General features: G+C 39.5%; 1 protein-coding gene across 16 annotated transcripts in view; it reads left to right on the top strand.

Annotated features, from left to right (window-relative positions):
- The window catches only part of ABI2 (abl interactor 2), a 108,975-nt gene that overhangs the window by 48,585 nt on the left and 42,497 nt on the right, over window positions 1-17,893 (top strand). For 9 of the 16 annotated variants that reach the window (XM_074967973.1, XM_074967974.1, XM_074967983.1 and 6 more), the window contains exons 3-4: window positions 8,250-8,426; window positions 12,613-12,630. In XM_074967973.1, the coding sequence (XP_074824074.1) occupies window positions 8,250-8,426; window positions 12,613-12,630 (195 nt within the window). The remainder of the gene's footprint in view (window positions 1-8,249; window positions 8,427-12,612; window positions 12,631-17,893) is intronic. The other 7 variants (XM_074967975.1, XM_074967976.1, XM_074967985.1 and 4 more) reach the window with 1 other exon arrangement.

The raw sequence follows: 17,893 nt of genomic DNA on the forward strand, positions 1-17,893 counted from the left end.
GTACAAAATCTGAGATAAGGATGAGCTAATCTGTCTTTAATTCTAAACAAGGAAGAACTGAATCTCGGATGTCCTGTCATCCAGAATTTATTAGACAAGTGCTCTCCAAATAAATATTTTGAAGAATAAGGCCACCTGGCATTTTTAGTAGGAACACTTTTCAAAATTGCTTGTTTGTTAAAGTGCAGTTCTCTTCTGAAAAGACACTTAATTTTAAAAACCTGGTATTCTGGAGATCCATGCTCATTGTGTTCAACTGATTTAAATGCCAAATTTGATCAATTAACTTACTTTTTTCTAAATGCCAACCTTGCAGACTTAATCTGAGCACTGAGATTAAAGCTGATGAAGTAATTTGGATATTTCAGGTTATAGGTCCAGTAGTGGGGTGGTTACCTGCTCCGGCCCTGACAGGGCTGAGGCTGTGGGGAAAAGCCCAGGCTGATTAAGGGAGCAGCCGCAGCTGTGGCCAGCTCAATCAGGCCCAGCTGGCCCCTATAAGAGGCTGTGAGTCAGGAGCCCAGTCAGTCTCCCTCTGCCTGTAGAGGAAGAAGGGCCTGGCTGCAAGGTGTTGAGCAGGACATCTAGATTGGAGCAGGGCTGGGGAAGGGCCAGAGGAGTTGGGAGCTCTGGCCTGGAAAGTCTCAGACTGCTGCAGGCCTGACTACTGGCCAAATAGGTGCAGGGTTGCAGAGGGGCAGCCTATGGGTAGGCGGAGGCAGCAGGTCCAAAACCCCCTTGCCTGTGATGAGTGGCATATGCATACCCCCGATCCAAGGGGCTAAGTGGGGACTGGCAGTAGCCCAGACTGAGGCTAGGTGGGGTTAGAGGGTGGGGGTTCCCCTTGGTGGGGAGACCCAGAATCTGAGTGTGTGGGAGTACTGCCAGGGGGGCAGCACCCCAGAAAAAGGGGCACTGGGTCCTGGGAGGGACTCAGGCTGGCGGTAAGGCGGATCACCGGCCTGCAGAGGGCGCTCCGGTGGCTGGACGAGCTAATTCCTGATGACTACCAGCAGAAAGGTGCCGCCGGGTGAGTCCGAACCCTTTACGGTCCCTAATCAGGAAAGTATCCCTTTCTCATAATTAGGTCACGCTTTTTACTTTGTATAGTGTTTACTAGTAGGCAGAAAGCTTAAACCCTAAATACATTTGTTATATAAACATCAATTTATAATGATAAATATATCTAAATACTACATTTATTTTAGTTGTTCAAGTTCACAAACAGAATACTGATGGCTTCTGAATTCTTGAAACTAATATTGGAGCCTGAAAACTTGCCAAAGTGGTTTAAGGGGTGATTTTGTAAAGTTTTGTAATAAATAATTCTTTGAATACAAGGCTAGTTTTTAAATTTCCATCTGTCAACTGTAATGTCATAAATCAAGATACTCCTGTTGTGTTGTCATAAAGAGCTCAAGAAGTAGCAGTAGTTGGGAAGGGCACAGCACTAACAGAGGACCTCACACAAGGTAAATGTTCCTTTCATTGTTTTCTACTGGGAGAGCAGCAGATTAATCCAGGTGGCTCGGATAGAGTGAAAATACTGCTTCATCCTTGATCTCTGCCCTTGTCCTTCTCTTTTTATATCCCTCTGCCTCCAACACAACACACAGTGGGAGGCTTGTGATGTGTACAGAGCTGCAGGGCCCCCACAGCAGCCCACAGTCTTCAGCTTCTATCCACTGCTCCCATGGCACCTAGCTAAGCTGCAAGAGCATGTGTGAGCCAGCCCAATGTAGCCACCATTGGAACACCCATCCCATGTGGCATTCTGTCAGGAAAAGTTTGGAACCACTGTCAGTTAGTTGTCTCTTATCACAAGCCATGGGAACAAACAGCCAGCTCCAAAAGTGCCAGCCCAGTTGTATAACTTTCCAGAACTGGAACCATGTATTACCAGTGTATAGAATAGGATGCATTTCAGCATCTTAACAATGCCATCACAACTGCTGTTGCTGATACTAGTTGAAATATAAATCTTGAGTCTAGGCAACTGTCTTCTAAAAAATCATTTTGTCAAGTTTGTGAACTTGCCAAACTTAAACAGGGGTTCCTATGTTAAAGCAACAAGCCAGTTTTAAAGGGACAACAGTTTGGAGTTAGAACTGGTGTGGACCAGGGGAATCTGACTGTTTAATTAAAACAAAGCAGTGCGAAGGTCCGCGGTGGGTGTTGACGCAACGTGGTTTCTGCCCAGTGCTCTGAATGTTTAACTCTGGTGAATAGGTATTTTTAAAATATTTAAGATCCATTCCTTTCCAAAAACATTTGTCAGTGTTGTCTCCAGTCAAGTTTTTAAAAGTGAATTTTAGAAGTCTACTAGACGCATATTCTGAGTTGCAAGTCCAAGTTAGAATTGGTTGGAATCTTAGTTTTTTCAGAAATCCAGTTTGGAAGCGTTCAGGACTCCTTTTGCAATTTCACTTCTGAAATTTGTCAACAAATAGTAAATCTTTTAGAAGCCCAATTTAATATTTTGAGAGACTCCTCCTATAGGATTTTGAAGATATTTCTAATGTAAGAGGTGGCTCTATATTGGTGACTGCTCAAAAATTATCTAATGTACTCATTATTCGTGTAACCCCTTTCCAGAACTGACTGGTACAATATTTTGCCAAATTACATGTTGAATATTGGCCTCAGATGTGTTCTTTAGCAAATGATGATTTCTGAAGGTACTCTAATTTTCTTGGAGTCACCTTGAATTGCTTATCAAAAGATTAATAGTAACTGTTCCTAAATTCTGCCCAGATATTTAATATCTGACAATTGAAAGCAGTGGCCCAAAGTTAATAGAGCTTTGGAGAAGTTCATAGAACAGTGTTGACAGTAGCCTGAAATGGCTGATTAGGAACAAATTCTTAGTTGTCATAGGAAAAGTTATGATTTGCTGAATATGATTATCCTATTTGTATGTATGTATTTTTGTATCTGAAGTTACGACTATTGACTACGTATCTGTATTTCAAATGTAGTTTCAAACGATGTCCATTAGGCAAGATGCTTTCAGTCTAGGTAGTGGGTGGGGAAGGACCTATCCAGGGCAATGAGTCATTAAGGAAAACAATAGGTCTAGGAGAAGCTTATCCATCACCTGGTGAGCTTTCCTGAGAATGCTCCAGAAAGCCTGTAAGTAATGGCTGCTATGACTCCACAAGATCATGTGACCAGGCCACATGACTCTTGATTCCATTTTGGGATATCATCGTTTTTCCAGCAACTGAGTTTTGGAACAAAGGGTTCCCGCTATATGCTAAAGCTGTAGAAAGAAGGGAGTGACATCCTCAGGTGTTTCCAGGAGTTCTCTTGTGTGGGGAGTGAAGAACAACTGATGAACAAAGGCTGAACTCAGGGAAGTGCTGGACCCAGGCTAAAGCGATTTCTAGCCTGTGTATAGAAACCTGAGAAACCCAAGCTGCAAAGGAAATGCAGCTCATGCCTTGGGGAATCTACCAGACTGCTGGTATCATCAGTCAGGGTGAGAAACGGCTAATTCATAGTTAATCTAACTTGTGTGTTAAACTTAGTGTGCATTTTTGTTTATTTGCTAGGTAATATGCTTTGATGTTTATAATCACTTAAAATCTATCTTTTGTAGTTAATACACTTGTTTTTGTTTTAATCTAAACCAGTGAGTTGGAGTGAAGTGCATGGAAAATTGTAGCTCAAGGGGCAAAGGCTGTTGCATATTCCTCTCCACATTGTGGGGCGGAGGGGGGGAGAGGGAGGAAGGAACTCTATCAGTTTACGCTGTACAGTTCCTTGTGCAGTTCATGACAGTATAATTTTGGGTTTATGCTCCAGAGGTGGTGCATGCCTGGGAAGCTGGGAGTTACCTTGCCTGTAGCCTTTCCATTGTTGGTTCATGCAGTGGCTGGTCAGAGAGCCTGCATGTAACTGCAGCTGGGTGTGTCCCTACCTGTGTGAATGCTGGTGGAAGTGTAAGACTGGGAGCGGGTCTGCAGCTTGTCACAGCAGCACAGTGTGAGAGGGAGCCCAGGCTGGTGAGTCAGAGGGCTCAGTGGTACCTCAGTTCCAGGTGGCACCCCGGGAGGAACCTGTTACACCCATGCATTTTAAAATGAAGATGATAGAATCTTTTTTACTCCAGTGGTTTTCTGAGGAAAATCTTTTCATGATAAGATCAGCTTGATGGAACTTATAAACTATTGAATAAACATGCCGTCAGTGCTCTCTTCCTTGTTACTTCAGGGAGTATGACAGTGGTGATGGTAGTCACCTGTGTATTGAGGATCATAGTATGTCTGTTTCCTTAGTTGCAGATTATTCTGAGTTGTCAGTTTCTCATATAATCAACTGCCTCAGTGTTCTTGCAAGGTAGTTGTTTTATGAGACTGTTAAGATATTACATCTGCAACAGTCTTCCAACCAAGCAAATGAGTTTCTTGAAAAGCCTCTCTGCAAAATCTTTTTAGGTAGAATTCTTTGTATATTTACCATAAGTGAGTGCCACGGTCAGATGCTCAGTTGTTCAGTAGTTACATTTAAGAGATAAAGATACAGGCTTGGGTTGGCATGCAAGCCCTTTCCCACTGGATCTTTTTCTGTTTTAATAAGTTTTTAAGCATTTCATTATTTGATAACTATAGCAGTGCCTCACCTAATATAGTATTCCTCAAGGAAGACCGATGCAGTTATACTTTTAATAAGATACTATTTAATTTATGGAAACAAGTTTCTGCAGTACAAAAGTTAATAGTCTCTGGCCAAGATTATGATTGAGCAGGGTAAGAACAAGTAATTTAAAATCTTTTTCCCATTAGAAAAAAGGGTAGTGCTTACATTTTAATCACCTTTAATACAGAGAAGTCTAGCGCAAAGTTCTGCAATGTTTATTTTTAAATTTATACTTGATCAGTCATCTTATTGGTAATCAATGAACAACAAACTTTCCATTCAATTTTAGGTAATAGTGAGGACCCTGCACGGTCCTGATACTCTGGGCAGGGTCTTCAGTTTTTTCTAACGTAGACGGGGGAGGAGAAGAATGACTTTAGCAACTCTCTGTATTGGAATATTTACATAGATAATTTTTAAACAAAGGCGTTAAAGCCTCTATTCTATACCTGGCAAAATGTAGTTACATGTCATAGAAAATGTTAGGTATCATGGGATAACAGTGTCCAAATGATATGATGATGTACAAGACAGCATATCAAACAAGGCCTTATTGTTAGGGTTATCATCGTGCCTAGACTCCCTAGTTATGGACCAGGATTCCTTTCTGCTAGGTTGCTGTGCAGACAGAAGAAAATACTGAGGACTGAAACATAGTTCACTGTTTGATCAGTATTTGTGTATCAGTTAAGCTTCATAAGATGCTCTGGTATTTTTTCTTTACTCCTAAAATTGAGGAAGAAAGTATACCGTGCAATTTAACTTTGTGCAAGAATTAACTCCTTTTTAAACTTGTAATTGGTATAGAAGGGTTACACTTGTTGGGTCAAATGGATTGGAAAAGGATTTGAAGGAAAGCATCTCTTCAAGGAGCTGAGGTGGGGAGTTTGTGGCCTCCTACATCTGGAACAGCAGGGAGCCGACCCCACTCCTTGCACTGTACAGTTTGTTGCTGGGTACTCTCAGGTATTTTAAGTGAATAAAGTTGAAGCCTAATTAAACCACATTCATTGCTTCCTGTCTTTCTTCTGGCATGAACAGACAAATGATTTGCTGTTTGTAGGTTCAGTATTTTCCCCCCATGAACACTGGAGTAGAATTATAGCTTTGAAGAAAGTCTTGCTAAAATTGATTGAAAACTTGTGTATCTGCTCTGAAAAGTCATTGTATTAATGGCATTTTTGGTTCCATCCCTGCTGTTGCCAGTGATGATTTCTTTATCACATATGTTCAGTTTACCAGTAAAAAGATATTTCTAATTGCCATGTCTTCAAACCCATCTTAGATTCTGAGTCAAACTGAGTTCTTCCATCTCTCCATATCATTAGTAATAAAGGTGGTTACGTATTGGCAGTCCACTGTCTTTAGCTAATGCCTCTGTTGGGACACTGGGGCAACCCTATTTTCTTTCTTATAAACACAGCAGATTTCCTAGTGTGACTCACTAACTCCTTTTTGGCCTGTATGGGGGAGACTTTCAAAGGCACAGATGGGAAAGAGTTAAGCATCCATCTCCTACTGAAAGTCAATGAGAACTGGGAACCCTATTTTCTTGAAAGAGTTTGCATAAGTGCAATTGACTGGAAAGTAATAAAAATGGTTCTGATGCACAAGATGCAATAGAATCCCGTTTGCTCTTAGTTTTGTTAACTGCAGTGTAAACAGGAGTGTAAAACACTAATAAGTTATTCTTGTTGGTATGAAAATGAGTACATGCAAAGAACAGATCTCTTGCTGCACGTGTTCTCTGGCTAAATAGGACTTTGTATAAAGAGGACTTCTCTTCCTCTTGACTGTGTAAAGTCAGTCTGTTACCATTCACAAACACTAAATTTGTGTTTAAAATGGTAACAAAAAGGAGAACTAGAAATCACAATGAGGGTGACTTTGGTGGGATTATATAAGTCCACATAGCTGTAACTTTGTTCACAGTATAACTTCCCTCATGTGAAATTACCAAATTTGAGGTCAGCAATGGGTTTGACCGAAATGTTGGTTTCAAGTGCTTTGTTGTCTTGTTGTGACTCTGAAACGGTGGTCCATAGAGCTGTTTCTTTCACAATAAGAAAGCACGTCTGCCTTCAAGTTGCATTGCTTTTTCCTAGTCATGTCCCAAGCCAATACCCTTAGGATTGCCAGAGGATTTTTTGACCAGTTAAATAAAAATCCATCAGATACATCTGTTTACCCTGCACAACTGCTCTGTTTTGTGCAAGTTCTTCTGGTATAAATTAAAATGTGACCAATTTTACCAAAACTGGATCAACAGCAAGCAAAGGAAAATCCTACCGAGTGACCTAGACAGATTAGCAATTAAAGCTGCAGGAAATGGGGGGAGGTTTGGTAAACATAACTCTGTGTCAAGGGAGAAGAAATAGAGAGAAAAAAAGCACAAAGCAACATAAGCAATTGTGTTAAAGCAAGTATACTTCAATCTTTTCTTGTACTAATATTATTTCTGTGTAATCAAGCACTGCAATGGAAGCAGGGAAGAAGCATTCAGGATTGTGGGATGGTCTAAAATGAATCTTAAACCACTCACAGTATATGAAAGTTTGAGAACCACTGCGCAGTCTGAGGTCACTGACTGATGCCTGCAAGGGACCAAGTTCATTTACTTCACAGGAGTTCAAGTAGAGAGAGTTTGGCTCACAGTATCATCTGTAATACTTAAGTACAAAGGGTTAAGTTAAAGATGTGGCATCTGGCTTATACTTAGTAGTTCCTTGCTTTTTTTTGCTTAATGACACAGCCTTAATCAGTTTTGGATGTTAATATCTCTGGAACTTTCACGAGACATCTGTTTGGCAGCGATACTTTTCAATTTGCTGCGTATTCATTGTTCTACCATAATAGTCATTGCTGTGCATGTAGGGTGGGATTTTCAAAAGTGCTTAGCTTTGGCCCTAATGCTGCTCCCGTTGAAGTCAGTGGACGTTTTACCATTGGCTACAGTGGGAATAGCTAGATAAGTGCTAAGCACTTTAAAAAAAAATCTGACGTTTTATGCAGAGTAAACCGTGTGTAGTGACTGAGAACCCTGTTCTGATTTTTCTGATATTATCCTTATTGATTATTATCAATATTATCCTTTTTGATACCACTGCTACTATGAATGAATAAATTACCGTAATGAGAAACTACTCCACAGTCTGACAAAACAAATTAATTATGTCCGAGGTTTGTATTACAGGGCACACACAAACTGGGGGAAACAGACTGGGAAAAGACCTTTGGGGCCTCATCAGAATGAAAGACATTTTGGAGGGTGACTATTAAAGTATAGATACTCATTTAGCATTTAAAATTGCTGTCAAAGTACAGAAATTGTTAAATTAATGAAACCGAATTAATAATAGTTACTAATAGAGCGGAAACATTAGGAGGGATTTTGCTTAATTGTAAAGAATTCAAGTGAAATCAGAAGGTGGTAACTTCTAACAGTGATTGAACAAAAGGAGTGTAAGCAGTACTTACTCAGCAAATGTTTGTACTGATATATCTGTATATAACTGCAATCTATAAAAGCATGGAGCCAAATCAAGTTTTTAATACCAAATGTACACTTTAATATTCAACGTTATTGTTAAACGCATTGTGTTTTGCAGACAGTGGACATTCATAAAGAGAAAGTTGCTAGAAGAGAAATTGGCATTTTGACTACGAACAAAAACACCTCAAGAACCCACAAAATCATTGCACCAGCCAACCTGGAGCGACCAGTTCGCTACATTAGAAAACCTATTGATTACACAATTCTAGATGATATTGGACACGGAGTGAAGGTAGGTGATGTTATAAAACACTCTTAAATTATTGTATGTTTTCAAAATGTAAGGACCTGGAATAGTGACTTATTCCTGTCTTCCACATTGCAGCATGGGTTTTCTCAATTGTCTAATCCAGATGGATTTAAGAGGAATCCCCTGGTCCTGTTTAACTTTGCAGACCATTTTACCCGTGATTCTGGGTATGTGTATGACCATGGAACTCCTCTGGGGCACGGCTAAACCTGCTTACTTGGATAGAGGCTAATGCCTTTTCCCTTGTTGGAATCTGTTGTCAGGAGGTACCTGAGTAATGAAAGGCTATTAACCCTCTGTCCCGTTACTGCCACAAAATGCATTTGTTGACTCAGGTGTAATACCAGTAGTGCTACCCTGTGGCTCATTAGCAGGATGTATTTGTGTAAAAGGCAGCATTGAATGTGCTTTAGTTTTAGTGGTGTTGAAGAGAATTGCAATGTGGCTGATGTCCAATAATGGGTTTTCTGAACCTGAAGACTGCCACCAAAACCTGGGCCAGCCAGTTATGCCTTTTCAGGAATTTTTTTAAACACAGATTTGGGATGAATAGTACAATTTTTAGGGCCTGAGTTTGCATGTAGTTACTAGAATTGCACAAGCCAGTTAGGCACTAACTGCAAATTTGACTAGACCCATAACTGCTTGCTTTTTTGCAGATACCTGGTTGGTGTACACAGTAATGCCATATGCAAATTAGACATACATATTTAAAAATCACATCTAATGTAAATAAAATCTTAGCAGATGTGACCTTATTTTTGTGCTATTAAGAAACCATTTGAATATAAAAGAGGATTGTCAACATTACTTTCTGAAAGAAGAAATGTAAATAACATGAAGCAGTATCATTTACAAAACACACACATTAACAAATCCACAAAACTTTCAAAGTAGTGGTGCAATAACATGCTTTAAATCAACTGATTGCAAAATTTCTTGTGCGTGACATGAATTTCATTATTTCACACTGTCTGAATTACATTTTATAAAGTTACATGATTAATGCAAGTAGACAAATGATCCTTTGAATTTAAAATTGAAATTCAAAGCATTCTTTTTTAAAGATCTTTTCAATAAAGGAATATTTTATTCAAGAGCTTTTGAACATTGTTTTTATGACAAATTCATATCTTATTTTTCATTGGAAATGTTTGCTACTCAATTTGTGTACATAATCTGGTAAAAAAAGAAGTGGTGATGTTTTTCAGCACATTTTTGCAGAAATATTTCATATCTGGAAAGCTCTTTAAGAAATCAGCTGCCTCGTATTAAAATCTGCTGTAAGTTTCTATAAAAGAATTAGTGCATATCAGCAGAATTCCTTATGGTGAATCAATGAATATATTAACATGTAGCGCATAAAAGTGAATTATCATAGCTATCGTTTATGATAACTTTGATTTAGTGATATTCTTTCAGGACAGATTAAGGAAAAATTATTTCTCTGCTACAGCACAATTTAATTTAGACTCAGTTGTACACCCATTGTAATCAGAAATCCTGTTAACTTCAGTGCAACAAGATCAAGCCCAAAGTGATATGATAAACTATGTTCTTGCAAAAGACTCTGACATCAAACCTGCTCAAATGAATGGATCAGTGTATCACATGTTAAGACCCTGTGACCAGGTCCTGTGACAGTTGTAAAAGCAAAGTTTGCTCCAAAGAACCTCTAAATTGTGCTGCGTTTTTATTTAGGAAATGAAAGTCTGTAAACATTGTGTAGTTTGTCAAATGATCATCAGTGTGCACTGCTACTTGAAATAATAATTTTTCTTTTGTCTGTAAGGTCCACAGATCTGTTAGAAAATGAACTCTCATCCTTTATGCAACTCTATAGACAGAACTAGTCACCTCACACGGAAGAGTTCACTTTTTTTTTTTGATTTGTTTGTTCTGCCTCCAGAACAGTCTGATCAGGTGCTTTACAGTTTCAGCTTCAAAATGTCTAGTGGCTGCACAATCCAGCATACAGACAGAATGAGGATATCTTTATACTGGGATGTTAAGTGATTTCTCATAGATACATTTTTAGTTCATCTTCCTAAGATTTATTGAGCACTGCCATGGGACCTAAAGGTGAACCTTAACATGGTGACTCTTAATCTTATTGGGAAGGTATCCATATATTTCCGCTCCATCAAAGTGGCCATCCTGGTAGCCATTACCCCCCCAGAAGGTGGTAGAGCTTAGGGCCTTATCTCTTGGGGGATAATACATGTTCCACAATAATATGGACATAGCCTTTATCCCAAAAATTAACTCAGTTTTCGACAAACAGTGGCGAGAATGATTTTTTTGGGCTCTGTGGAAAAATTATCTCCCAGGAAAGAAGTTGTGGCATATATTGGATGTTGGTAGAGCCTTTGAGATCTACCTCTGTCACACACAGTGCTCCATTGATTCTCTACTATCTGATACCTAAAGAAAAGAGAGAGTATCAAAATCCACTGTTTCAAAATGTTTGAGATGGTGCATCCATGAAGCCTAAAAGTCAGTGTCTCTTTCCAGCAACTGAGGTCAAAGTCCACTCGCTGAGAGTGGCAGCAGCCGACCCGGCTAAGTAACTCTACATGTGCTATGAGATCTGCAGGATAGCCACTGGGTTATCCATTCATCCCTTTTCAAAAATTTATAAGTTGGACATTCAGGCATCAGTGGATGGTACCTTCAGTTAAAGAATGTTTCATGCTGTAGTAGAGAAGGAATTTAAAATCCTATATGTAGTTAGTTCTACTTGAACCCTCCCTGAAGCCACACTATGAAAATCCCATTGGTTAATGAATCAATGGACCTTGTAGATGAAAGAGAAGAGGGAAATTTTATTCTGATTAGCTAAAAATTTTCTTCCTCAGAGTTAAAAGATCCTCAGATCTGACCCTCCCTTCTTTAGAGTATTTCTCTCCCCAATAGGATAAAAAATCCTGTTCAGTTCATTTCAGTTAGCTCACAGTTATGCTCTGCAGTAGGAACTCACAGTATATTACTGTAGTGCATATAATCTCATTAAGTTTCAGACCACAGGGGATATTACCCTTTGCCATGGAAACTGTCTCAACTGGTGAGCTCTTCAGAGTAGCTTGCCATGCTCTCCCGTGGCAGTGACTGACAAGTCTGGCTCTGGTTATGTAGCTTCATGAAGGTGAGAGCCTATTGGTTATTAGATCTGTGGACCTTGTAATTTAGAGGAAATTTTCAGTAAATCAGAAAAATGTATTATACCTATATAATATAGTGGGGTTTATTTGGGAACTAAACAACGGATGACCCAAAATATGGTATGTCTAGATGATTAACAGTTGGGATTCTGAGCTGCTCAGTGTTCCCAGTATTACATAGGGTATAAGAAAATGCAGCATTCTTAAAAATTACTTAGAACTAAAAAAACCAAATAGATAGTCAAACCAATGGACTGGTATTTCTGAACACATTTTGGGCTTGTGAAACTATCCGGCATTGTGGCAGCAGGACATAAATACAACTTAACTTTAAAAGTTAGTGCCTAAACTCCCAGTTTTACTCAGCCTTTGGAGTGCAAAAAAATTGAGATTCAGGGTTCTCCTTGCTAGGAAATCTTTCATCACTTCCGGTCGAGTGCTAGCTGACATGACAGGGTTGGCTGACGGGGCACTTTTAGATTAGGTTAATACTCCAGAATTAATGTGCTGCTGCTTCAGCAAATTGGAATGATAGTAATACATGTAAAACAACGTTTACTCGCATCCAGATTCTCATAATCAATGAGGATGCTTTTTGCCACCTAGTATAAATTCACTTGTAAAGTTTATCCACTTAGAATCCAACCCTCACTGTGGGGAAAATGTTGACCCTTCGAATGTTAGCAGTGGGAGAACTTGAGTGACTGCACTGTCTCATGAGTAGTCCTCCAAACATTTGGATGTTTAGTTAGCTAGTTAAATTTAAGACATATCTGAAGGCTGTTTGATTAATCAGTGTGTCTATTAAAAGTTTCATCTTGAAAATCTTTTGTTCATGGCACATTCTGCTTTAACCACTCTTTCTATGATCTATTGATACATTATTTTGTTGATGCTGAATGCTTAACTTTTTCTTTATTTCCTTTCTCTTCATATCCTGAAGTTCCAACTAACCTTTCAATGCTTTTTTCCCTTACCTCTTTTATTTGCTCCATGTATGCATTAAGTGGTTGCTTAGATTTAAGGTAAGAAACCCCAGGGCTGGATTTCCATTCTTATTCTTTAGAGACTATTACACATAGGGAGAGATTTGAAATTAGCATGTCACTAATAATAATTTTTTAAAAGAATAAGCCATTCCTTCTCCCTCTGTATGTACTCTACCTTCAGTCTCAGTATAGATTGACATTTTGCAATATAAATGGATGGGTTTAATGTAGCTAATATTTGCAGTTAATTATAAAAGCTTACAGTGAAATGTTGACTCATTTTAGGATAGCTAGTTTTCACCTAACAAGGGAGAAATAGTATATTTACACTGAGTAGGAATAAATGGCGCATAAATGAGTAGTTAGCCGAATTTAAACCTCCCCATGTGTAATACTCTTTTTATCCTATATACGGTGTGATTTATGATTCACTTTGTGACCAATATTTCAGTGTAAACTTACTCAGATAAAGGGACACCAAGGTTGTGTTGAAAAATCAAACATTTTTTATATGAAGTTTTGCATTTTTTTTTAAAGTTGCAGTATCACACATTAGTTACTTTCAATAAATGTCAGAGTTACTCTTTATATAAAATACTGTATGTATAGTGGCAAATATTACAGATATTTTCTCTGACCTGGTAATATCACTATGCAAAATGTTAACCCTCTCTTAAAAATATCAGATTGCTTTTAGTATGCCACTAATATAGCAGTATTATGTTTAGCTCATCAATGTACGTAAGCCACAATCCTGCAAACTATCACATATGAGTACTCCCAGGTGAGCCTAAGGCCAGCTCCGCACTAGAAACTTACCTTGGTATAACTGTCACTCAGGGGTGTGAAAAATCCACACCCCCGAGTGATGCAGTTATGCCAACTTAACCTCCGGTGTAGACAGCACTATGTTAACATAGCTACTGCCTCTCGCAGAGGTGGTTTAATTACCCCAACAGGAGAAGCTCTCCCTTAGGCATAGTACAGTAGCTCTATCAAAGGAAGAAATTAGATTGGTGGTTTGCATGATTTATTCTTGACAAGTCTATGTAGGCTATTACTTATTACCTTATCTTCTAGATGCTTATAAATTGATTGCTTAATTTATTGTAGTATCTTTCCAGGTATCAAAATTAGACTGACAGTACAGCATTTGTAATGCAGTAGTTATGCATATTTAATACTGAATTTCACAGAGAGCAATTCTGTAAAAATCCTATTCTTGGTATGGTAACTTTGAATGATTTGGAAAAGCAGCTGGCATATTCTTAAAGTTTTCATTACTTTCTCCAAGCACAAGTTATGCAGAAGTAATGATCTAAAAGCATTGTATGTTCACTTCATTATAGAGTAGAGCTGGCAGGTTCTCTTCCCCTTTGCAGTGATGGTAAGAGCCTCTTTTCTGCCTTTCAGAGTAAGAAATTCTTCTATATATAGAACTTGAATGATGCTAGCATATTTTTCTTTATAATGTAGGTCAAATTAGAATTTTAAAGTTACTTGTCAAAGAACATCCTTGATCTCAAGCTTGATTAGGCCAATCAGACAATGTGTGTCAGACAATCTTTTGTTGCCAGATTTGTGGGGTTTTCTGTAATAATAATAAATAATAATAATAATTAAAAAGGTGTGTTGTATGTTGCTCTTTGAGGTTTAAACAGTTCATTTGATCTGACTTGCACTTAAAAATTCTAGGTGCACAGACTGGCACATATGACTTGAAGCTGCAAGTGAAAAATGGCCTCCATAGTCGTATAAATACAATTGAATTTCAGTTGTCCCATTTTGGAGGAGATCACATATATAATACTTACCTTAGCATTTATTGTTTTTTTTCACATTTTAAGTGCAGGCTTTGCTACACAAGAAAGTTGCACAGGTTAACTAAATGGGTTGCTAAACTGATTTAGGTATAATAATGCAAACCTCTGTTTAGACATTTGTGTATGTTTGGCTTATTTTTGGTTTAATTTAAACAGAATTGTAATCTGCTTTAGTTAAAACAAGATAAGGCTGGCTAAACTGAACTAAGTGTTCACGCAGCTTCTTGCACCAGTCTAACTGAATCAATTAAAAATCACACATTGCTGCTGTAACTTTTTAGTATAGACAGTTCTCCCATCACTCCATGTTAGTTGGACATGATACAGAGAGGTTTGCTCACCTGCCACTGACTCAACATACAAGCCTGGGCAAGTGAGTAAATCTAAGCCAGGGTTAGAACTCAGAAGTTTCTGGCTCACAGTCACAAGCTCAGTCAGCTGAGTACACATATAATAGGTAAGAGCTGAGGTGGGTTGGGAAGGTAATTTTTCTCTCACCCTGAGGTTGGTTTTGCTGGTATTAGGTGACAGATTGCTCCAACATCTTAGATATTTGAAATACCTGAAGATAATTCCTAGAGTATTGTTGAATGGGGCATTAATTTTATTCTCAGAAGGGCTGTAAGTATAAGTGGTATACATCAGGGGTGGGCAAACTACGGCCTGGGGGCCGCATCAGGCCCTTCATACATTTTTAATCTGGTCCTTGAGCTCCCGCCAGGGAGTGGGGTCCGGGACTTGCCCTGCTCTGTCGCTTCAGCCGGGGAGCAGGGTTGGGGGCTTACCCTGCTCTGTGCATGCTGTGGCTCCGTGCAGCTCCCAGAAGCAGCAGCATGTCCCCCCTCCGGCTCCTACACATAGGGCAGGCAGGGGGCTCTGCATGCTGCCCCCTGCACCAAGTGCCACCCCCGCAGCTCCCATTGGCCGGGAACTGCCGCCAGTGGGAGCTGCAGGGGCGACATCTGTGGACAGGGAGCATGCAGAGCTGCCTGGCCACGTCGCTGCGTAGGAGCTGGAGGGGGGACATGCCGGTGCTTCCGGAAGCTGCTTGAGTTAAGTGCCGCCAGGAGCCTGCACCCCGACTCCCTGCCATGCCCCAACCCCCTGCCCCAGCCTAGATCTGCCCTCCGAAGCCCTCAGTCCCAGCATGGAGTACCCTCCTGCACTCCCAACCCCTCATCCCCAGCCCCACCCCAGAGCCCACATCCTCAGCTGGAGCCTTCACCCTGCACCCCTGCCCCAGCCCACACCCCAACCCCCCTCCCACACCCTGAACTCCTCATTTCTGGCCCCACTCCACAGCCTGCACCCTCAGCCGAAGCCCGCACCCCAACCCTCAATTTCATGAGCATTCATGACCCACCATTTCATTTCCACACCCAGATACGGCCCTCAGGCCAAAAAGTTTGCCCACCCCTAATCTGCATTATCGGAGAAGTATAGTTCGTGCTTGAATGTCCTAGAAAATCTGAAGTCTGATTTACCAATGAAGGAATTCCCATAAAAATGTGTGAAAAGATCTCTTTAGGGATTTTTATTCTATATATTTTTCTATACTGCACTTACCATGTAGAATCTGAGTGCCTTCCAGGAATGCATTAAGCAGTGTGATTATGTATCTGTCACCTGTTTGTTCTCTCTTCCTCTCCCCAGAGGGTGACGTATGTGCAGTGGGTTAAGTGTGACTTCTTCTCTGGAGAGTGCCTCCTCTTGAGACCTGATCCTGAAGAGTATTCTGTATTTAAAGAAATGTTCTCTATTGACATGTTCACTGCTATTTGCAGCTAAAGGGTCACAGTGTTTAAAGTAGATCCTGATGTTAATTCTTCAGATCTATAGACAGTAGTTGCCAACATGCCATGTGAATATACAATACACCTGTGCAAATCTAGGAGCTCGTAGCATGTCTGGTGATTAGGTGTTAGTACGACTATAAAATACATATCTATGTGTCTATAAAATATTTGTTCATGGGACTACTTTTTTTACTCATGAAATCATTCCTGAAGGTTGAATAGTTCAGTCAGAGCAATTCTGCAGTTCATTCAAGGCTGCTGTCATGTTAAAAAAAAAAAAAAAAATAAAAACTGTTTTTTACTCTAATTGTAGTAGTTTCATATCAGCTATAAGTCAGTTGCTTCATAATAGATTTACACTGCCATACAGTGGGAGACTGAAGGACTCAATCTATTTTACTTATCAAAGAGAAGATTGAGATGACTTGATGATGGTCTCTAAGACTACAGGGAGAAGATTTCTGATAGCACAGAGCTCTTTTAATCTAGCAAAGACCTAACCAGATCTAGTGGCAGGAAGCTGAGGTAAAGCAACTGGAAATAAGGAATAACTGAAAAAACAGATTAAGAGTGAGGGTAATTAGCCATTAGAACAATTTACCAATGGTTGTGATGGATTCTTTCACTTGAAAAGTCTTAAAATTGGATGCTTTGTAAAAGATCCAGAGTTGTTGAGCTTATCTAGGCTCTTTCCTGCTGAAAAAGCTGATGGTGTAAGAGGGTGGCATGGTTAAAAATTGAAAAAAGCTGGTTTTGGGGAGGATTGGGAGTTCAAAAATAATGGCTGGTAGGTTTGACGATTGTTTCCAGGGTGACCTGCAAAGGAAAAAATGAGTGTTCACCTATTTTCTCTTTTTTGTGATTCATAAAGAAGGTGGCCTAAACTTATTAAAGAAGGAGTTTTCTGTCCCCCCTTTTTTATTTTGCATTAGAAAAACAGGGGAAAAGCCTTTGAAAAACATACCTTTTGAGCTGCCTTTATACCTATAAAGAAACAAATATGTGCAAGTAATTTTATTTTCTTTGCAGTTCACTTTTAAATATTTGCAAAGCAGTTTTGTGTTCTTCATCCACCTTGCCTTCCACCAGTTTGGGTGCCTCTATTGATAAGTGTTGCATAATCTCCAAACTTGTTCTGACTGTGAATTAAATCCATGCTGCCCTTGAATCAGAGTTATCTTGTCAGTATCTCCTATAATTTTTTCTTCGTCACAAGTAGATCCAGGAATCAAACACCTTAGAAGTATTTATGGTTCTTGTAGTTCATGGGGCACTAGAAGACAATGCAGCATGCTACTTTTCAAAATCTTTTCAACTGCCTAATATAGAAAGAATTAAGTTGCTTCCTTTTTTGCAATGAGAGTGGGGAGTTACAGCCTAATAAATCACTGAACAGTCTGACACTACTTACGTCCATTTATTCATTCTTGACATAGTCTGGGTGGGAAACCTAGACTCACCTTTATACTAGTTGAGTATCAGAGGAAATGAGAAATGTATATGTTACTGTCATTTCCACCCCACAAGAATGCAGCTGAAGGGAGGAGTTAAATTTATGCTGATATTATTTATGCTGGTATTCTGAACATGAATTGAGGAAATAGCTTTGTGTGGATAGGTAATCATGTGGGTAGTTGTGTGGTAAAATTTCCTGTGAGCCTTTTTTGGACAGATAGTATA

Source organism: Natator depressus, chromosome 11, assembly GCF_965152275.1.
Source record: "Natator depressus isolate rNatDep1 chromosome 11, rNatDep2.hap1, whole genome shotgun sequence".
NCBI classification, from domain to species: domain Eukaryota; kingdom Metazoa; phylum Chordata; order Testudines; family Cheloniidae; genus Natator; species Natator depressus.